Genomic DNA, 23,493 nt, shown 5'->3' with positions numbered 1-23,493 from the left:
AAATGAACGCTTTGTGATTGACAAAGCCAATGAACAATGTTGAGCTTTCAGTTAAGTTAACTGAAGAATAAAATGCTCACATACGCAATGTAACTATATATATATATAACTATATATGTAACTACGTTTATATATATATGTTTATAACATGTTTATATGTTTATGTTTATATATGTTAACTATATGTTTAAGTTAACTGAAGAATAAAATGCTAGATGAAATTAACTAGCTTCAGTCCCTTTGAATTTAAAAAATTCTATCAATTCTATGAACTATGTTGTATGAACTATACAAAGTTGCAGCTAAACTAGAAATGGCCTCAAGGTTGCCCCACATTCACCAGAATCATTTGTTATAAAAATACTGTCTTTGCTTGCAAAGACAAAATGGGTCAGAAGCCCGGAGTTTAAAGGTACCAGAAAGGCTGAGAAAGCAAATTAGAAAACAATATCTGGTAGACAAATGTGCAGTTATAGTGAGACTTGGCAATTTATCTGCCCAGTTACTGAACTGGAGACAGATTTATTCAACGCTGTCTTCTGCACAGCTAAAATATACTCAGGACAGGATTTAGAGTATACTAGTTTAAAAAGACATAAAATTTAAGCTGGGAAGCCAAAGAATACACAAGAAGAAATTATCTGCTTTTTCAGAAGAATATACTCAAATACTGGCAGCTTTACGTTAATAGGAAGGGGGCAACTCTACTTATACAACATAGGTACAAAGCAGAGAGTTTTAACTTTAAAGTCTGATCTAAACTTCTAAAGTCTACAGACATGACGATCAAACACAGGTTTATAAAAAGCAAGGCATACATATTCTAAAAAGCAATTTGGCAATATGTAACAGGAGCTTTAAAAGTGTTCTCCTCACAGTGCAACAGGAATAGTATGTGCAAGTACAAGTGGTCATGAATTACCGCAGTGGCAGAAGGAAAGGATGGCTGAGAGCCACTGGAGTATTCCTCCCATGTTTCTATATTCTAAACCACGGATCCTCCGATTATGACCCACAGGCCAAATCTGGCCCACCCACTGCCTGTTTTGTGTGGCTCATTTCTAAATGGTTGGGGGGAAAAAAAAATCAAAAGAAATGCTGTGACCTTTGAAAATGATATGAAATTCAAATGTCAGTGTCCACAAATAAAACAGGATTGGAACACAGCCATGCTCATTTGTCTGCGTACTGTCTGTGGCTGCTTCCACTCCACGGCAGCCACGGGGGCTCTCCCGACAGAGGCTCTCTTCACTTTGCACTACAAATTGCACGGACCTAGTTATAACTTGAAAATGTTTTTGACTGTCACTGGTATTCCCATGCCATGACTTTTTTTTATAGCTAGTTAGTACACATTCATCAAACAAAAAGCAAAAAAGACTTTAAATGCCATGCTTTTGAGGTACAATGGAATGTGGATGGATAACTTTGATATCAAATTAGATGGCACTGTATTTATTATGCAGTGACACTGTAACTATGCTAAACCAAGATAATGGACGTCAACATTACCAGACTTAGCACTCTTCAAAATAATCCCAACTCACAGGAAAGCAATGGTCAGAAAACTTACAAAATTTTTAATGGAATAGTTTATTCACAGCAGAATTTCTCCACAAAAGCAAAACATGAAAAAAACGAGACTGCAATCAAAGTAAGCTTCCAAGCAGTTCATATTTGTTAGCCAGCAAAGACTACCATTTGCTGCTCAGTTGTTTACTCAAGGAATCAGGGCCAAGTTTGCAGTGATGAAACAATTAGCCTGCATGAATGTTAGTGCAGAACAGATGAGAATGTTTTCAACGAAGCTGAGAAAACGCTATATCAGCACAACCTGTACGGAATGTGCTAGGGTGTTACAACAGATGGAGGTAAAACTGTGTGTGGAGCAGAAAGGGGACAAACTTACAAAGATTGTGAAAATGGTTATGCATTGTATTATTCACCAGCAGGTACTCTGTGGGAAAAATATAAATCTATCATATGTTATCGAGCCAGTGGTGTCAATAATAAATTTAATTTGCTCTCATGGACCTGACCATCAGTTCCACAAATTTGTCAGAACTAGAGGCTGAATATGCTGACTTGCTCTGTTACAGTTTGATGGCTTAGGAAATTTTTACTGATTTTTTTGAACTAATGGCTGAAATCAAATTTTTTCCAAACAAGAATCACCTTCAAACACTAATGTAGACCACTGAATGGCTTTGGAAATTAGCTTTAGGGAAGACCTGGACACATTTCTTTGTGAATTCAACCCCAAATTAAAACGCAAAACAGTTTTTGCAAAACATACAGTGGTAAAGTCATTTCAACAACTAGTATTATTTCAATCACACAGTCAAAACTGCTTTATACGCTTTATTTGCTGTCAAAAATTAACACAAAGCGAGGCCTCCATTCTCACACAAATTTGTAGCCGATACATATTTCCAAAATCAGATTATAGTTCCGCAGCATCTTTCAGACACCAGTGCAAGTGCAAAGGAAATTTCCATATTTCAAAATCCTTTTAACAATGCAAGGAGGCACTTCCACCTAACCTTCCATCGAAAATGGTTAATTTTCAATGTAAATGACATGTCAAGAGGCAAACATGGAGAAGAATGCGACAGGATTCTACACGAGTAAACATCTTCCAAGCAGTGACTATGCTCAGTTAAAAGCATACTCACTTGGCAGAACCTATCTGTGTGAAAGGACATTTTCAAGGATGAAATGTGTAAAACTTCATCACAGATCAGCACTCATGGATGAACATTTTGCAAGCGATTTTGATAGGGAATACTAAAACTTTGAAGCCAATGAAATAAGATATTATCCCTCTCCCAAAGAATCCCATTCTTCTTATTAGTAACTCTATATTACAAAACACTGGATACAATTTTATTATTATATATTTTGAGTTTCATCAATGAAAAAAAATTGTGGAAATCTGTGTTCTCTTCTTACATAAATACCTACATAAAAGCCCTTGGATTTTATCTCTTGGCATGTGAAGTCTAAAGTATCATACTACCTGGCCATTCACAGAAGCAGTTTCCTGACTCTTGTTTTCGACCAGTGGTTCTTAATCCTGACACTGCATCAGAACTGCCTAACGTGCTTGTTAAAAACCCGTATTCCCAGGCCTACCACACATCTACCAAATCAGTAACTTAAGCTCTAAGAGAAGTGAGTCTGATGTAGCTGTCTCTAGCATCAGTTCAGAGCTGGACATTCATCTTACTCAAAATTGGATTTTACATTAATTTCATCTTTTGGTGCTGATTACACCCAAGTAGCTGTTTGTTTAAGCTTTGTAAAAATGCCAACAATATTAAAAAACTAGATTAGAAACTTATTTAGCTTTATCTTATTGCAAAAGTAGATTTCAAGCAACATTTACATTCAATTAGGACTTACAAATAAAACATCAGGCCTTCATTTGACCTATGACATATAAACAGTTATATATGTCATGACAAAAAGTTATGACATATAAACAGAATTAAGTCTACAAATAGAGCTTTCCTTTTCTCTTTTTAAAAATTGATGTGGTAATTCAGACATACTTTACTACAGTTCTAGCTGCCTTCCTCTCCACCTCCCCAGAGCTTATTTTCAAACATCCACCATAGTCCATGGTTTTCAAAGCTAACTCAGAGATTTTTGTGGTTAAAAATGAATAAACCTGGTACTCTAGTTGTAACACTGTTAAGCTGCTATAAAACCACAAATGAGAAAAACTATTAGAATTGCTACTTATAGTTTAACATAGGATCGTAAGGAACTTAAAAACCTCAACTAAATTTACAAAATCAATTTGCTTCTATAACAGACACCATAACTTTGCATGATTGATAAATAGAGCAATTGAAAGTGCTTAATAAGAAGCACTCTTATCTTTTTACCTGGTAAACAGGTAAAACAACACTGTGGAATAAAAGGGTCAAATAAAATTCAAACAACTGCACTCTATAAATAATGTATCAGATTTTAGTTTGGTACTAAAATGAATTACCATTGTTTAATCTTGTAAAATATTCAGAATTTAATTGCAAGCCAATTAAGTAGTCTGTAAATGGCAGAAAGTTCACTGTGAAAAAAATAAGTCAATTAGAAAAAATCAAAAAAGTGAATTAAAAAGCATCCTATTTTTACGTGTTGAGGCCCTTTTAGTTATGAGACTAGCATCACCTTAATTTTTTGTTTAAAAGCATGACAGTGCAACACATGAAAAATTCGGAGCAAATCTAGGTGTTTATGGTATTCTAGGTAAAAAAAAAATTTTTTTCAGAGAAAATCTATACTACCAAGATAGCTAAGCAATGAGAAATTTCTCTTTTGAAATATAAGTACACATGTGATTCTGAAAATGAGTGTGACTCAAAGTTAATATCCAGTTTCTCTTTTATATAAAGAACCAACCACTAGTAAAGAACTATAAACAGCAAAACATTTCCTAGTACTAGCAAACTACAAAATAGACGTTTGTGTTCTAAAACTGCTAAATCTAATGGTTTCAAGTGGCTTACATATTTTCCATACACATTAAGTCCTTCTATTTGCAAGTTTGGAATATTTCAAAAAGGGAAAAAAATATCAAGAGATAAGAGAAAACTAGAAAGTTCTGTTTATTCCTTAAATTAATTACAATTGGGAATTGTATTGCTATATCGTATTGCATCTATTGCCGTAAGGCTTTTGTATACCTGTAATATGCCTTTAATTTACATCGGTCTTTTAATCCCCAAACTAAGCCAGCTCAAAATGTTTTCTGGATGTTTATTAAGCAGGCTTTATTAAGCATATGTTTGGAGAAATCTATTCAATAGGAAAACTTATTAACTTGCCTTTAAAAGTGACTGATAGGTTTTTCTTTCTTTTCTTTCTTTTTTAAAACAGGACTTTATTGGGGAACTGTGTATTTACAGGCCTTTTTTTTTTCTTAATTGGGGAACAGTAGTAGTTTGTTTTTCCCAGGACTCACAGCTCCATCCAAGTTGTTGTCCTTTCGGTCTTAGTTGTGGAGGGCGCAGCTCAGCTCCAGGTCCAGTCGCTGTTGTTAGTTGCAGGGGGCACAGCCCACCATCCCTTGCGGGAGTCGAACTGGGAACCTTGTGGTTGAGAGGACGCTCTCCAACCAACTGAGCATCTGGCCACCTGGCAGCTCAGCGGCAGCTCATTGACTTCATTCTAGTTGTGGAGGGTGCAGCTCGCTGGCCCATGTGGGAATGGAACCGGCAGCCCTGTTGCCCAGAGCTCGCGCTCTAACCAACTGAACTACCTGTCTGCCCATTGATAGGGTTTTTTTTAAATCAGTATCACATTTGTATACACTAGTAATTTCAGCCCTGCAAATATCTTCGTGAAGCCACATCTAAATAAGGAGCCTTTAGGATAATAGTTTATGTACAGACTTTGTGCAATACAAGTTTTTCCATCTAGCATTTACTTATATAAGTTTAACAGTAAGAATCAAATAATGCCAAATATAAATAAGGTACAAAATGAAAACCTGGGGCTAATGTTGGTTAATGAAGTAATGTTGGTTAATGAATTAAGACTCTTCATTTCAATCTAAGGAAATGATCTAAGGCAATGGCTACAACAAATATAGAAGGTAATATTATTTAAAGATTCAATTTCCTATCCTACTTGTCCTTCCTCTATTTTCTCTTCACATATTCACATGAAAATATGAAATATGACAAGATATTGCTCTGCTCACATTATTTATCTGAAACCTAAAATTACAACATTCTACTTAATTCCTTCAAGACAATAAACATAAAACAAGGCCTAATTCTATTTAAAGGGTTTGTTCATAGCTTTAAAATGACTCTAAAGTAAAAAGATCATGGAATCTTACTATTTGAAAAATTTGAAATGTACCACCTCTGTAATGGGTTCCACGTCTTTTCCCCTTTAATTTTAACTTCAAAATAAAATAAAAGAGAGAGGCTAGTTTTACACACTGGGCAGGCATCGGCTCTCCTGGTGCTCAGAACCTGCCATGGCACACTTTCACTTCTTTCATTTACCACCCCTCCAACATTCTCATTGTGCCTGGTCTTCACAAAGGACCTATTTTATTGTTCCTTATCTTTGAGATGACCTACTTTTTTGTTTAATGACTTTCTGTACTCATTTTTCTCTGGAGAAAGTATTATAAAGTATTGATGTGACACACAGCACATGTTTTTAATAAGGGTAATATTGTCATTTTTATCATTGAAGCATAAAGTACCACCTACTACTCATGCCTTTTTGTTTGGTGCACAAGAAGCAAGACAGTGTTTACTTATACTTTAAGAAGTAGAAGCTATTTTCTTTTGCTCTGTATATAGGTCAAAATTATGTAGACTCCAATTAAATGCAGTTTCAAATTTCTTGTGAGCATTTTCTATGCGTATCACCTAAAACTTCCAAAAGAGCCAAAACTAATCAGTTACAATAACACAAACCACCCCAATATTTAAAACATTTTTCAAATTGATACCCCTTTTCAGATTAACCTAATATAGTTTATAATACCCTAAATAGAATTTCCAGAAGAATACCTGTCTAATTTAGAAAATTAATTTCAATTATTTCTTGCACATAAGCTATAAAAACAAACTAGTGGACAAAATTAGAAATAAGAGATTTTTGGAGAGAATTAAGTTGTTATTTTACTTTGTAAACTGCTTTTCCTTGCCGCTGCTCACAAATTAATAAATTTCTTTCTATATCAAGATTTTCGATTAGACTTATAGCCAAAATAATTTAAGGCTAACAATCTTAGTTTTCTGAGTGCTCCTGTAGTCCCACCAAATTCCAATTTACAAATAACACAAAATGTACACAGTTTAGTAATTCTCCTACTATAGAAGTCACGAAAAAGAAGAACCTTATTTCATTAATGCTTCATCCTAGAGAGTAGAAAAAATACATGTCTAAAAATATATGTCTAATAAGCATTTTTGGATACATATGTATCTTATGCATTATGTATCTAATAATTATAAGCTATTTAATTTTGCTATCTTAAGTATCAATTATTCTCAAAAGATTACAACCCCCTTTTTAAAATAATACAGGTTTCAGAGTGGAGGCCGGTATTTCTTTTAAAAGTCGCCTTCTCTAAGAAATGAAATACAAATTTTAAATGCGAAAAAGGAGTTGCAGAGATGCACTAGCTCTGACGTGATATATAATACTGCTCAACAGGGTAGCAATATGGTAAGATTTATGCCATATTTATTCCATGTTACCATTTAGCATTACTACTTTCTGTTCATTAAAAAGAAAAATACAGGAAAGAACTTTCCATTTAAGTCAAAAATTCACATCCATTTCTAGAAGAATGCCTTACAGTCCTCTAAGAAAATCACCTCCTCCAGGAAATGCTAATGTTGCAACGTTAAATGAACAGGATATAAAACTATACAGAAAAGTTTATCTCAACATCCAATACTGTATTCAAATACCGGAAGGAAACACACCAAAATGTCAACAAAGACGTCTTGGGGTGGTGATAATAGTGGCTAACTAGATGGTTTTCTACAATGGACATACATGTCTTAAAATTTAAATTTTTAAAAAAGCTAATTTGGATTCTGGAGCCAATAAGTAATTATCTCAAAAAACAAAACAACTTTCCTACTTCTCTGTTTTCACATAACAGTAACAATCTTACCCTGTTTCCCCGAAAATGAGACCTAACCAGACAATCAGCTCCAATGCGTCTTTTGGAGCAAAAATTAATATAAGACCCGGTCTTATTTTACTATAATATAAAACTGGGTATAATATAAAATACATAATACCAGATCTTATGTTAATTTTTGCTCCAAAAGATGCATTAGAGCTGATTGTCAGGCTAGGTCTTATTTTCGGGGAAACACAGTAGAGTTCTGAGAAATTCCTAAACGTTTCAATACTTTCGTGAAAGGGTCCATCATATACAATTACAACAATATATATAGAAACATTCAGCTTTGCCAGAACTAGAACCTTTCAATAGTAAAATTTTTTATTCTACAAAAAACAAACAAAAAACCTCAATTGTTAAGAAAGAAAAAAAAAATACAGTTTTCCAACACAGGTCATACTTCCCAAATCTAGTTTCAATTCCCCTGTTATCTCAATAGAGGGGCCTATAAGAGCACTTCATAATACCCAGAAGTCCTTGTCATACACACCAGGTAGAAAGTTCTGCTCTATGATGTGCTACAACAAATCTTGAAATCCCCACAATTCAAACATTACACAATAATCAACATTAATTAATAAAGTAATTCTACACCTAAGATCACCCAGCAGATGAGAGGAAAATCCACCATCACTTTATTCCCAGGTTAGTGTTCACTCCCTCATCGTAAGCTCTCACTAGCACACAAGCTCCACAAGCCGACACAAGCCCTAACTCCCCATCTGTCAAGCAATCCCATCAGACAGCAAAGCAACACAACCTGTGACTGTTTTAAACACCGAGGAAGGTGGGAAATAGTTCAAAATTTATTATACTATTATATCAGTTCCTGTTTCCAAGTCACTATTTGATTAATTGTGTCATTAAGGGCTACAGGAAAGCAGGGGAGCGAATACCAGACATGGACTACAGAGTCCTACATCCCTGAGTTTGAACGTGGCTCTATCACCAAAGCTAGCTGTGGCCTTAACCTCTACGGACCTGTGTTTTATGTACGAAATGAAGTGAACTGGGCTACATGTTCTTTCAGGTCTTTTCTAGGTTAGTAAACACAGTGATTCTGTATAGTCTTGGCAGTAAGGCCACAACTGCAGTCCACCAAAGCATTTATCATTATTATTTATGTGCTCCCCGTCAGATTGAGAGTCTCCATGAAGACAGCTGGGCAGTTCTTGAGTTCCCAAGGCCTACTCAACCCAGAAGACACGGTAGCACGGGCAGGTATTCAATACACGCTTGCTAAAGGAACAAAGAAGTGTATGAGTGCCATGCATATAACTGATCAAGTTACTGCCCTCACTAAATAAGGAACGGTCATAAGAAATACAATCAGGGAAAAGATCTTCTGTCTTCACCTGGCCTAAGAGATTAATAACTTATTAACTGACATTAACTCTTCTTCTGAGAGTGAGATTCAAAGAAACTGGTTAACATAAACACAGTGTCTTCTTGAACTTTTCAAAAGGCTTGGAAAAAACACCCAACTTACTAAGCCAGGTGGTTCAAAGTACTGCAAAAGGGAAATGAGAACAGTCATTTTGATTTCAAGTGGATCTTCTCTACTTCCTCACTTCTCTTCCCTCTTCAACCCCTCCAGTCTGGCCTCTCCCGTGATCATCATGTCACCTGCCACAGTCGGCAATAACCTCCCTGTTGCCAAAATCAATGGACATGTCAGTCTTTACCTTACGAGACCTTTAAGTGGCATGCAGCACCACTGACCATGTTTTTCTTCACGGAAACACTTTCCTAGCGTCCACGGCATTACATGTTTCTGAATTTCTCCTACCTTCCTGGCCATTTCTCTTTGCAGGTATCTCCTCTGAACATTCTCAAAATGTGGAAGGTTTCTCAAGACTCTTATCCTGAGCCCTAATCTCTTTCCACACCCTTTCCCTGAGTAATTGTATGCAACCTATAGACTTTAAAGAGCAACTGAAAACAACTCCTAAATTTCTACCTCTAGCCCAAAGCTCTATTATGGATTCCAGACAAGTGTATCACTAACTGCCTACTTCCTTCCACTTGTATGTCTCACAGAGATCTCAACCTAATGTGCCCAAATGAAAGTCCTAATCTTCCCCCTCAAATTCTTTTCTTGCAGTCTTTTCATTTCAGCAAAAAGCACCACCATCCACCCAGTTGTTAAAACCAGAAAGCCGAGTCACTCTTAACATATGCCCCTCTCCCTCATCCCCTATGCAATCTATCAGAATCCCACCGATTTCCCCTACAAAGCGTACCTTGCTTGATATGTTGAATCCACTGTCTTCTCTACATCTCCATGGCTCCACCTAACTCTGGAACTGCTCAGCATCCCATCCAGGACAGTAGTACAAAGGTTCTCGATAGATATTTACTGACTGACCGCTTTCCTCACTTCCAGCCACCTTCCACATTCCAGCAAGCTTTCCCCCACCTCAGGTCCTGCACACATGGTACTTTCTCCCTGCCAAACTCTTCCCTCTCCTGCTCTGGCTCACCCTTTCTCATCCACCCATGGGATGTGAAATGTCCACCTCTTCACACCACCCTCTTGTTCTGTCACTGCTTCCTTTTCTTTTCTTTCCTTCAGAGCACTTACCATATGTGGGATTATGTATTTGTTTGCCTATTTAATATAAGTCCTCCAACCAGCATCTAAGATCAATACTTTCATTGGTTCACTAGCAAATACCCAGCCTGCAAAAAAGTGCCTGCCTCATTAATAGGTGTTCGGTAACATGTTACTGAACAGCTGCTGAAAGACGCCAGTTACCTGTTGAAGAATAACAGGCCCCTTGAGATGCGCCACCCAAGGCCTTCTTGCCTTCATTGCCTTTTGCATTTGCTCCACACTTTTCACATTTGACGAGAAAAAAATTCAGATTACCATAATGAAAATGGATACTCAAAGTACTGTGCTAATAAACCTTAACACTTGCATGTAGTATAAAATATAAACACATATAAAACTATCAGATGGACATATATGTATTCCTATCAAAAAATACTACTCTGCACTACAAAGGGTGTTTTTCTGTTTGTTTGTTTTTAATTAAGAGCTTTATTTTCCAAAAGAAAGATACCTTACATTAAGGCCAAATGTGCAAAATTCTATACAACAGGTGGGAACCTTGGTTCCTTAATAAATTTTAACATCAACCTCAAAATTGGGTGCAACATTTGACCATAACATAATTTAAAAGTCAAGAAAAAAAATTAAGTAAGGATAATTCTCCTGGCCCTAGTCCCGAATTGAAATGTGTATCATCTATATGGTAATTTAAATTTCTATCATCTTTTAAAGCTGTAGTTAATAAAGAAAGACAGTTTTACTGTAAATGTGGCAAGTTAGTAACAGTTCAAAATAGCAAATCATTTGTATTGCTATATTTAACTTAACAGGTTAAATCACATTACTCGTTAACTATTCAATTAGAATAAATAGGCTTAATCACATTACTATAACTATTTCAACTAGAATAAATAGCATTTGCAACTTTGTGAATATACAGCATTCAAAAATTTTTTAAAAATGAATTTAGAGACTATCTTACATTTGAATAGCAATTTTCCTAAAGTATAATCATGTATATTTTTGTATTTATTGGGCCTCGTGTAACACAGTTGGCCAGGCAATAATCTATGAGTGACTCTCCAGCACCTTGGAAAACCTAGTGCAGTTGCTCAACACTAGTAGCGTCCACGAGTTTTTCTTTTACTTAACATCAATAAATGGATACAACCACCCTTCACATCATGAAACCTAAATGAAAACTACATGATGGTATAAGATGACAGATTCTCTATACAGTTTCTTGTATTGAGGCAGTATGTCCTATTTAACAGAAAAATAATTTTTATAAAGATTATCCAGGGAATAGGAAAAGACTAACCAGGATATTGAAAAGGAAAGTGAAAGTCTCTCATCCCAATTATTCATCATTCCAGCTCTTTTTAACCTTTCTAAAAAGTTTAAAATAGAAATGCCCTATTAATAGGCTAAATATAACATAACTGCTCCAGGTCAAAGAACCCAAAGATACTGTTATACTATTTGGGGTGGGGGTGGAGGAGGTAGAAAAGTTTTGTTTATTGGCTAACATTGTTTTTAAACACCAAAATCAATAAAATGTTTTTCCCCAGTAGGGGAGTAAATTTAAAATTTGTTTATTTTGCTCCAGGAGAGAAGTTAGGAATTCTCTGTTAAGACTAAGGTTTTTAGTTGGCTTTTATACAAAATGGTCAGAAGTTCCAAAATCTCATGAACAGTAATATGAAAATCTTAAAAAATCATTTTGTATTTTGTAAATGTAAGGAATTTTTTTACCTTGGAAAAAGAAACCCAATACCCTCTAACCTGAGTACCCACAAAGTCTCTGCCCACTACAGGTACAGGAAATGGCAGAACGGAAAAGAGTATACGTGTGTACAGGTGGAGGGTCTCCACAGAGATGGAGGAAGAGGGAGAGGGAAAGACAAAGCAGCACATTCAGTGGCAGTGGCAGAGAACCTGCACCTATGCCCAAGGTACCACCACACCTCCAGTAGGAAGATAAGGATTTGGCTACTTCCACCTACACATCAGATTGAAAATCCAGCAAAGTGACATGAGAAGGCAATAATGTAGCAATAAAAACCTCACATATCTTTTGGATGTGCTACCTTTATTAGAGACAACAGATGGTCTAATGAGAGTGTAAGCCATATTCCGCATGACTTAGAATTCAGAAATTTCTATAATATATTGGTAATTAAATTCGGAGAGTAATCAAATCACAGCTGTGTCTTATTTTTTAAAAAGCTACTTATGGTTTGTGTGCATATGGCTAATGTCAATAATATGCTTAGTGTCAGGCACTGTGCCAAAGACTTTACACGGATCATCCCCACAACAATTAACAGAAGGTACTCCAATCACCCCCACTTTACAGTTGCAGAAACAGAAATTCTTGCCCAAGGTCACAAAGGAGATGACAGAGCCAGGACACAAGTCTGGCTGACCATTTAATTCCACTTTATCCCACAGAATAGTAGAAAACCATATCAAAATTTAAGGCCATCACATTAAAATCATTTGTAAATGTTTTATAATATGTAAAATGTATAATTAATTTGAACATGGTTATTCTCTAATTTGTTTGGAAGATACAAAGTAAAGTTTCATGTAACAAAAACAAAGTACACAGGTCTTATGACTAAGATCAAAAACCAAAACAAACTAAGAATAATTCTACTCAAGTATTTGCATCTATTGTAGAGTAGCTGGGGATGAAAAAGTACAGCCACTGTGCTGATTTAAAAATTTTTTATTCATTTTGCCAAAAGAAGAGAGATTAAACTTGGCAGATTAAGATAAACAACTGATATTAGTGTAGCAGACTGGTAACTTTAGCCAAGGCTACTAAAAGTCAGTTCTCAAAACAAAACTATTTCCTTGATCTGTATCATCCCATTCTAATGATACTGCTAATGCAGATGTAACAAATTCTCTTGGAAAAAAGGCATCTTGGAAAAATAAATATATATATTATATATATTATATACATATAACGTATGTATACGTATACGTATATACACATATATGTATATGTTCACCATATAGACAAAGATGAATTGTATTATGTACTTAGAAAAAAATGAAGTACTTTCAAACAAGGACCTAAAAATCACTGTTAATTTCCAAAATATTTGCCTTAAAAAAGTCTGCAGTTTCTAACTAAAACAAAAATTTGCAACAAACTGCTCTCTGGAATGCTCATAAGTAGTAGAAACACTGCGATCGTTACATGAGAAATACTGCAAAGGAGCTCATAATAACAGAAAAGTGTTCTGACATCCCCTTCTCCAAACCAAAAGCAACTATACACCAGATATGGGCCAATTTCCAAATGACACTTTCCTACAAAACTATATAGCTGCCTTTCAGACAACTTGTTGCCATTAAATTTTTGTTTTTCAGGGTGCATAAAAAACCATGTTCACAAAAAATAAAATAAAATATAAATAAATAAAAACCACGTTGACTGACGGAACATCAGTTGAAGATTAGCAGTACATTTAGTTGATGAATGGTGGTTAGGATGAACTGCACCAGTCTAAGTTAGTAAATTTACCATTAAATGTCATTTAAGATTACTTATATAGTAACTATAATCTAAGTTTATGAAGTAAAAAAGGAATGGCACAAGGATATTATCAAAGTTCACAATATAAAAAGTGTGTGAATGTCAGTGCAATGCTATGTATTCTTAATAAAATCTTACACATATTTAAAATAATAATGTGCTATGTAGAACTTACCAGGGGAGTCGTAATATTTGAGTGAATGGATGTTGGTCAGACGATCCTGGTAATGAAAGAAAAAAATACTCCACGGATACAGTATTTGAGAGCTCATAAAATGCTTTAGTGAGTGGCAGGTGCTGTGGCCCAGGGGTTGGCCCAGGTTCCAGTGTCTATTCTTTCATCATTTACTAGCTCTGCTTTCCAAAGCATCAAGGAACCTCTACATCTGAATTTTTTAATCTGTGAAATGGGGACAGTAACACGTATTCTATTTCTCTCTCAGTTTTTTAAAAATTCTATGATAATGTATGTGATAGAGATTTGAAAAGTACAAAGGCATTTTGATAAAACATAAGATATTAAAATGTGATAACTATCAGCACTTGAATTAATTTTCTGGAGAAAGAAATTGGCATGTGTTTTAGGCTAATGACTAGAGACCTCAATTTGGTTGAGTTGCTGCCTATTTGTAAAACATCACCAGGTAATGTTCAATCCAGGGAGTCCACGGGCCATTATGCTTTTACTACGTGAGCTCACAAACCTTTCTCTTGGGTTAGGTCCACTCTCTAGTAAAGAATTTTGAAACTAATAATGTCTAGTTTTCATAACAAAATGATTTCCTTGCTTTATCCCTTAATTGTTTAATAAACATTTTCAGAGCAGCATAAATTACCGCGTCACTAGCTTTATTTAGCAAAGTAATACAGAAACCAGCACAGTATTTTACAATCCCCCTTCAGCACACACTTCCCATGGCTAGTCCAATTTCTACCCCCACCCTCAAAAATAAGACACAAACATGAACACGTGAATATAACACAACAAGTCAAGGCACACGCTTGTGCATGCATGTGTGTGTGTACATACACACAATCTCTCTCACAAAGCTGTACTGTGTAAGCACATGGCCAAACATCCTCTTTGTTTCTGATGCAAACAGTACTATAGCTCTGGGCTTCCAAGGTTTGGATAAAATGTAACCACTCTGACATCTGATCAAATTCACCTCTGGCGTTATATGTAATCCTCATTTTATATAGGTTGAAATATTTTACTCTAGCCCTAGAATCAATAGACAATAGGTATTTAGCAACTTGAAGTCAAAGTCTTGTTTTGATTTTACTCATAGAGAAAATGAACCAAATCCTTCTCCAGCAGAAACATGATTAATAGTTTACAACTGAAAGTAGTAACTGATTCACTGTTTAAATTCAAATTAGTGTTAAAGAATAAACCAATGCCTCTAACTCTCCAGTATTTCAAACCCATGAAACACTGCAGTACAAATAAAGAAATAAATATTTTACGCTAACCTAAAGTTTTTATTTTACGTATCAACACTCTTTTTTAGCAGCCAATGAAGGAGATGAAACAGTTTACTCTGTTACACAGACTGAAGGGAAGTACTTTCTCAATGAGTAAACTACCTTACCCCATCAACTTGGAGAAATATAACTATCATCAAACACAAACTGTACTACTTGAGTAAGAAAAATTAAATCGAACTGAAGGTACCAAGATAACAAATAGTTTTGGTTTCAGGGACTTGCAAAGAAACACTGGTCATTACAGGAAGTTGTATTAATGCTGACAATGTTAAAGTGTTTATAGAAAGTAGGAAGCTCTAGTGTTCCTCCCAGTGTCACATACTTTCCTGCCCCATGTAACCAGTTCTATAAATTTTGCTTATATTTCTGAATAAGTAACTGTATATTAAAATTCCAAAAAATTTAATTGGCAGTGATTCCTAGTCATTTGGTTAGTTTTGCTACATATCTCCAGTCATATCATTTCCCAGCCAACCATGGACTCCCATCTATTTAGTCATCTAACTTACCAAATTCCCTAACTATTGTCACATAAGAGGTTTTTCTAAAGCGAGGGCATATCATTAAGTGCACTGGCAGGCTATAGTGAATGTACAGCCAAAGCAAAATATTACAAACATTTAATCCAGTACTAAAAGAGGCACTTCTTAGGGTATATTATCCTCAGTGTGCTGGTTTATAAAAACTAGCATGGTACCTTAAGCTATAATGTACTAGATTTTTCTTCTTCACAGTAAGCTATTTAGCTTACCCATAATGAAACCAACCAGAAAAGGAAATGTTTGCCTTTCAGAACTTGGGATAAAAAAACATTCATGTTTGCACCGAAGTTATTACTAACAAACGAATGGCTTGCTAAAAACCTAAGCTGTGACATCACTACCCTGTCCCTTGTCCCAAAGACTGATTACAGGGAAAGTCATTTATCTTAAAACAAAAAGTCACAGACAGGCTTAAAAACTGTCCCCATTTTTTTTTTTGCCTTTCAATTCGCATTAATAAGTTTAATAATCAATTGTTAGTTAAAAGAAAAATGGCTAATTTTATTTTATCTGTTAATTCCTCCCATTTCTCCTGATGTTTACCCTTTCTAGCAAAGATTCAAGAACATACATTGTTAAACATAACAAAAAAGAAAATATTATGATTCTATAATACAAGGATTTCCCATCTCTTGGAAAATGAACAAACTAGCATACAGAAATAATTCATATTTCCCAAAAGGAACTTAACGTGGAATGTTTCTTTTTGTCTAGAAGAACCTTATAATTCAGAATGTCTAAAAAATAAGGAAATAAAATAAGTGCCAGGCCCTATGCAAGTGAGAGAGAAAAAGACAAATAAGGCACACCAAAGGAACTTCTCCATTAGTGAGAGAACCAAACATGAATGCAAATAACTCAAACCAGGCAAGTAGATGGGAGTTAGAAAACAAGCACACCACAGAGAGCACAGGGCAGAGGGATTCCAGCCAGGAGGACTGGGAAAAGCTGTGACCCTAAAGCACGGTTCCTCGGGGTGGCCAAGGAACATACAAATCGCCTATGGCTATCTGCTAAAAATACAGATCACTGGGTCCCATCCCAGATTCCTGAATCAGATCCTCTTGTGATAAAGCCTCAGAATCTGTTTTTTGTTTTATTTTGTATTAGACAAGCATTCCAGAGACTCTAATGCAAGGGGTTCATGGAGGACTGCATTTAGTCGCATTAAAATTTGATTACCACTATTCTAAGTGATGGGTAGGGCCATCATGAACAGATACAGTTAATGGAAAACCTTGATGGAGGGCCTTTGTGAACAGAGCCACAGAAGCAGAACATCAGGCATGAGGGAACCGAGGGGTTATAGGGTATGTACTGTGGTCTAATGAAATACATTGTTGGAATCATAGGTAAGCTAGCTCAAGTCTTGACTCATATAAAGAGGTTGAACTCTGTTCTGGAGGCCATGGGGAATGAGCAAAGCTTTCTGAGTAAACACCCACAGTGTGTTTGACCAAGATTACCTGGGATTCCAAGCAAGAGGTACTGGGACAATAATGTAAAGGAGGAAAAGAAGGAATGGATGCAAGAGACTTTGCAGACTTTGGGTAGAAAAGGCAAGACTCAGGGAGTTGCTGTATGTGGACAAGAGAAGGAACTGAAGATGACTTTGAGGAAAAATTTAAATGAACCAAGTGCCTTCTCAGTATCCAACATAGACTATGCCAGGCACCACAGAGCATCCAAAAGTATGAGAGTCATTAATTCAACGTAATAATTCAGCACCTACTATACAGGCCAGGTACCACTACCAATGCCAAGGACACACAGGAAAAAAAATCCCTGTTCCCCAAGAGTTTAAAATTAGATCTTGCCCCATTCCTCTTCTCTTGTGTCCCGACATTTTATCAGGAAAGAAGTGTGCCTAAACTTGTCTCTCCTTGCCCATGATACTTTCTTTGCTCCTAAAGCAACAGCTGGCTTAAGTGGAGAACATGCAGGTCCTCATCCTGAGTGGTTTTACCTATTTGCCCTTCATGGCAAATAAATATTTAGGACTGCCTTCTCAGCAATGACCAGACAGTCTTGATATGAGACTGTAAGATGTGAATGTCCAAATTCAAGAAGTGGGAGTGAAGCCCACCTTCACCTAAACGGACTTGTGGAACTTTGCTAGAGAACTTGAGAGTACAGTTGTTTATTCATTCAAACAATATGAACTGTATGCTATTACAATGGATGTTTCTTCCCTGACCTGGGAGGATGAACAACATCTTGAGAAAGTAGAAAGTGTGATTTATTGAGAAAATGAATGGTTTGTTAAAAGAAGAAAGGAAAAAACGCAGCACTTAAAAACAGGAGAGAGGATGAAGGGAGACAAGAAGGGGTATGTGGAGAACTCATACGAGATTGCCAAAAACAATTTAATACATACTGACCACAGGACAAAAATTAACCACAAGTCTGAGAAGTAGATAGAGGTCACCTGTCAAGCTAATGTAATAATTTTCAACATACAATGCTGCCAGCGACTCAATTTTAACAACTCAATTTTAACAACAATGTGAGACAGTGTCTACCTTTCATTAAGGACAATTTTACTTGACGAGATATATACACCAAAGAAGGGAACTATATAAGACAGCACATAATCAAGCGCTAGGTTGTGTGATATATAGGAGAGCCATAATTCAGAGAAAGTTGCGATTCAGCTATCAGTTTTATAAAAAGCTATCGTGAACACTTTTATTGAACTTTTAATAGCCAAGACTGCTTCTGAGTACAAATGGTAATAGGAAAGACGGCTGAGTGGACATCATTTTGCAGCCACACCCCTGAATGTGGATTGCTTTAATGCTGGTGACATCATCAAACAACTTTCTAAGCAGTTTTCCTTATAACTGTCACTTTATTTTGATCATATTACAGTAAAACACTTCAGATCTGAACTACCTCCAAACTGCATACAGTCTAGATTGCTAGCATTCCTGGGATCTTTCCGGTCTTTGGCAAATAAAACCCAGAATACAATCAAAGCATTCACAATTAAATTACAAAACATTTGATTTAAAAAAACCTATTTCAGTTATTATTTTTGTATCTTTCACTTGGATCGGATCCTTTCTCTTCCACCCTCTCTTCAATGCTCTCTAACAGCTACAACATTTATGGGTAGTCTTGTTTAAGACAAAGTAGAAAAGATAAATATAAAATAAATTCTGGGTGCTTCCCATGTGAAACAAAGGTCTAAGAAATAACTAGAATTTTTCTGTTTAAGAAGGAGCATTTTGTTTGTGCCTAGGAGCCTTAGAAAAAAAACTCATGCAAAAGCAGAAAGCAAATACAGAAAAAGCACAATGATTGTTAAACATTATTAAGGACTTTAATCTCTTCTATATTAATCTGTACCATAAAATGAGTACTTCTAAAGACAAAACAGCACATTTGAATCTAGTTCAGTTATTGAACTCTTAGTCCAAGAGTAAAAGGTCGTTTTTTTTTAAAGGGATGAATATTATTGCTATAATTGGGAGGAAATTATTTTCAAAAGAACAAAATTAGAAGTGCCTATGAAAATCATTCTGATCTTACTTTTAAAAAGAAAAATGACCAATTAATATAATAGCTTTACTGAATCTATGATGTTTACCATATTTTTACCTTGCTTAGTAAAAAGGTCATCTACAGAGCAGTCCCAATTTCTGAGGCTAAAATTCTGCACAGATATACTGTGGAAGTCAGTGAAAAGGGGGTGTTAGACTCAGACATTAATGAATGTCATTAAAATAAAATCATAACATTGTAAAAGAACAAATCTCTTACCAGTTGAAATTCTCGACGCCGGTCATAGGCATTCTGTATGCCGCTGTCTGCCCATAATGCTCTTATAGCAGGAAGATATTGTAAAAAAACTCGAGTTTCCACCATTCCCTGGGCCGCTAGGGAGGACCGGGTGTCAAATGACATCATCTTGTCTCCATGGACTTGGTTTGAGTTATCTCCCCAAGGAATATGAAGCTTCTCTCGAGCATCTACCAACACCCTCATACCTTTGTTAAGGGAAAAAAAAAAAAAAAGAAAAGTGTGATAGGAGTCATCAGATATTCTCATAGATTCTATTCCAGTATTATTTTCTTAAATGTCTTAAGTACTCCAGGCCCACCTCCTCCAAAGATGGAGAACATCAAAAGACACTCACAACTTCTCTGAGCTTAAAAAACCTGTTATTCACAGTTATAAAAATTAGAGCCTTGGAAAGCACATACTATCACACAAGTGCTCTTTCTGAAGAATTCTAACATGTTCTAATTTATAAAGTAACTTCTGGGGTAGAAGGTAGTCATGAGAAAACCAGACCTAGTGAAGAAAAAAGAAATTAGGCTGCATAGCCTAATGTTCAGGCTATGAAGCAAACGGCTGCAACCAAGATTTTTTAAGCCCCTCAAAAAGACATTTATTTATAAAATGCCAAGAACCAAACATCACTCTGTGTTCTGTTTGGTCCCGGAGCACCCTGCTTAACGCAACACTTGAGTCTTCTAGAAACGCATTCAAAACTCAAAAAACTTGTTCCATACTAAACTTCAAATCAGGGTTAAGTCACAAGACGGCCTTAGATTTCCCTAAAAGGGAAGAAGACGAAATGCAAAAAATATGTACGTAAAAACAGAAATCTCCACTCACAGAGATTGGTTCAAACCCAGTATTTCTATCACTAAACTGTTATCTTTGGTCCATCTTAACAGTCACATGATTATCAAGAAGTCATTTGTTTGGATAACTGAAAAACTGTTTTGCTGTTAATTTTCTGATCATGCCAACTCAAAAGAAAGTATGTATCTAGTGATTTACTCCATCTCATAATCAATGCTCAAAGTAGGTCACACTTAGGACCCAGGGCACATTTAAGAACCAGGTGTTCACCTGGCTCATAATCAGTTAACATGTTGACTCAATTCACTGACATAATTCCTTCAGTTCAGCGACATCAGGATACAAAGGTACCTTCAATTAAGGACTGGCAAGGCGGAGTCTGCGGCCTTGAAAGAGACCTTAATTAGTTTTGTGCTAAACACGAAGATTGGATAAATACAACTGTTCTGCACAGCTTAACTGCAGTGGTACCAGGGCTCGGAGCTCGCTGTGGTCTGGAGCTTCCAGCCTCGTGCTCTTCTCCCGTCATTACGCCACAATCCTTCCCCCCCAAACAGTTCTCCTCTACTCAGTCCTGGGAGGAAAAAAGTGACCCCAACGAGTTGCTTGAGTACTTCCTGAACAAGCAAACAAAAATGACCTAAAAAAGCACTGCCTCGAAAAGACCTGAAATCTGTTGCGAACTCCTAGGTAACTGTTACAAAGATGAACGAATCTGGATACATCTGAAGTACCAGGCTGTGTATCTCAATCTTGCCAAAATGCCTTTTGTAAAGTAGAAGATAACTGATACTATGACAAATGAGCGCTGATCACCACCAAAAGACAAAAACAAACACCATCTCCTCTAATTCTTTGAAAGCCCAGAAATAAAATGCTTATGTGTTTTCCACTTAAGAACAAAGGTTAATTTTTGAAACTATCGTCAAATAAAAGCAGAGTGTGGATCCAAGCTGACCCTGACTCACTGACGACCTGTACAGGCTCCACATCCCTCCGAGGCCAGAGAGTCTTTGTATCAATGCACAATTTCATTGACACACAGAAGCAAGTGGTGGTCCACACCCGCCCTCCCACCCGCGGTTACTGAGCGAAAACGCGAGTGGAACGCGTTGCACCGTGATTACAGGCAAACATCCTGCCCGGGCGTGACCGAGGGGCGAAACACCACGGACGCTACGTTTTTCAGACCAAACCGTGTGGGTCTCGTCTTCCCTCACCGCCAGCGCAGTAAACACGACACCCTCGAGTTCCGTATCCTGGCTCGGAAGGGCCTACGGGCTGTCACCGTTCGCCCTTGACAAGAACCTCCGGCGAAAGTGTCCTGATTGTGGTCGTTCGAGAACGGCCTCGCTCGGGGGGCGGCCAAGGAAGCGGGGGATCTGGGGACAGGCCGACTCCGTGCGACTCGGGTCCCCCGCCCCGCGCGGCGGGGTCGGGCAGGCGCGCGGGGGGCGCCGAGTGGGGGCGCGGGCTGCGCGGCGGCTCTCAGGTCCCCCCGCCCCGCCCGCAGGGAGGACGCGCGAGGACAGCCCGCACTCCGGGGCGCTGGGCTCGCCTCACTTCCCTCTCGGAGGGGGCGAGGCCGGCGCGGGGTGGGGGCTGGGGGGCCAGACGCGCCCGCGCCCGCGCCCCGGGAGTCACAGTGCAAAGCGGGGCGCCCCGGGAGGCCCTCCCCCGGGGGACGCAGGCCCCAGGGGCGGGAAGCGCCGGTGCCCGGGGCGCGCCCCCGTCCTGCCCGCCCGCCGGGCCCGGTCCTCCCGGGCGCTGAGCGACGGAGGGCGGTGCCCGGCCCCGCCGGCCCGGCCGCAGCCCCGACCCTCGCCCCCCGGCTCCCACCCTCGCCCGGCACCTTTGATCACGTTGCTGTAGATGGTGGGGCGGAACTCCTCGCGCGCGCGCTGGTCGAAGTCCTGCCCGTGGATGATCCGCATCTGCTTCAGGAAGGTGGACTTGCCGCTCTCGCCCGCGCCCAGCAGCAGGATCTTCACGAGCCGCTTCACGTAGGTCTTTTCCCGGGACAGGCATTTGTCGATCTCCTTGGACTTGCGCTGCTGCTCGGCCTCGCCGCTCGTCAGCACGCAGCCGGGGAAGCACACGGACAGCACGGACCGCGACGGCAGGAAGTCCGCCATCTTGCCGCCGCCGCCGCCGCCGCCTCGGCGGGCCCCTCCGGCTCCCTCCACCTCCTCCTCGGGCGGCGGGCGACTCCGGCACCACGGGCTCGAGGGCGGGGAGCGTTGTGGCGGCCCGAGCGCGCCGGGGGAGGGAGGGAACGAGCGAACTGACTCGCAGGGCGGGCCGGGCAGGGCGGGCCGGGCGAGCCAGGAGGGAGGGAAGGAGGGCGGGCCCGAGAGGGGCGGTGGCCCCGGCGCGTGCGCGCGCCCGCAGCCTCCCGGGGGCGCGCGCGCACGCGGCAGCCGCTCCCCCGCCTCCCGCCTTTGACGGCCGACTTACGCTCCAGCTCGCGTGCGCGCGGCCGCTGCGGTCACGTGACGGCCGGTAGGGCCGGGCGGGAGCGTGCGGCGTCCGACTTTCTGTTTTCCTTTAATTAGCTGCGCGCATTCCGGGCCGAAGGGCTATCTTCCTGCGTCCGGGAGGCCCGAGGCAAGATCGCAGACCCTGTCCTCCGTGGGGCTCCCTAATTGGGCCCGCCCCTCTTTCTCCCAGGTTCCGTGCCCTCCGCCCGCTGTCACCGTTCGCGCACTTCGTTGCCAAGCTTTTGGCTGCCAAGTTATTTAGACAGCGGGCGCGAGCCTGGAAGGTGTGGGGTATGTTTTCAAAACTAAGGGGGTCTCGTTCGCAGCCTGGTCTCCCAAGCGCCGAACGATAACCAAACGCCATCAAGCCCCCCCCGCCCCCCCCCCTATTTTTGGCATGCTTAGACCTCTGCAAAGACCACACACACACTGAGGAACAAGAACTGGAGTTGAAGTTCATCTGAGATGTGCGAGGAGGGGGTGTTCGGGTCTCTCGGTGGATTCCCGCCCGAGCGGCCGCGATGCAATCAGTGCCTGGGAGCTGCAGCAGGGTGAGGTCATGGTGAAAATCCCCCTACGCCGGACACGGGGATGCA

General features: G+C 39.1%; 1 protein-coding gene across 3 annotated transcripts in view; it reads right to left on the bottom strand.

Annotated features, from left to right (window-relative positions):
* GNA13 (G protein subunit alpha 13) overlaps positions 1–22,767 on the bottom strand; it is a 38,806-nt gene extending 16,039 nt beyond the window's left edge. Inside the window, exons 1-2 of one of the 3 annotated variants that reach the window (XM_081027506.1) lie at positions 22,270–22,767; positions 19,587–19,813 (exon numbers count right to left, since the gene is read on the bottom strand). In XM_081027506.1, coding sequence (XP_080883632.1) covers positions 19,587–19,813; positions 22,270–22,552 — 510 coding nt within the window. In that variant the 5' untranslated portion in view covers positions 22,553–22,767. Of the gene's footprint in view, positions 1–19,586; positions 19,814–21,637; positions 21,932–22,269 lie in introns of those variants that run through there. The other 2 variants (XM_081027504.1, XM_081027505.1) reach the window with 2 other exon arrangements.
* Between the last annotated feature and the right edge of the window lie 726 nt (positions 22,768–23,493).

This window comes from Rhinolophus hipposideros (genome assembly GCF_964194185.1).
Source record: "Rhinolophus hipposideros genome assembly, chromosome: 20".
In the NCBI taxonomy this organism is placed as follows: Eukaryota; Metazoa; Chordata; class Mammalia; order Chiroptera; family Rhinolophidae; genus Rhinolophus; species Rhinolophus hipposideros.
This window is presented reverse-complemented; position numbering and strand designations above follow the sequence as displayed.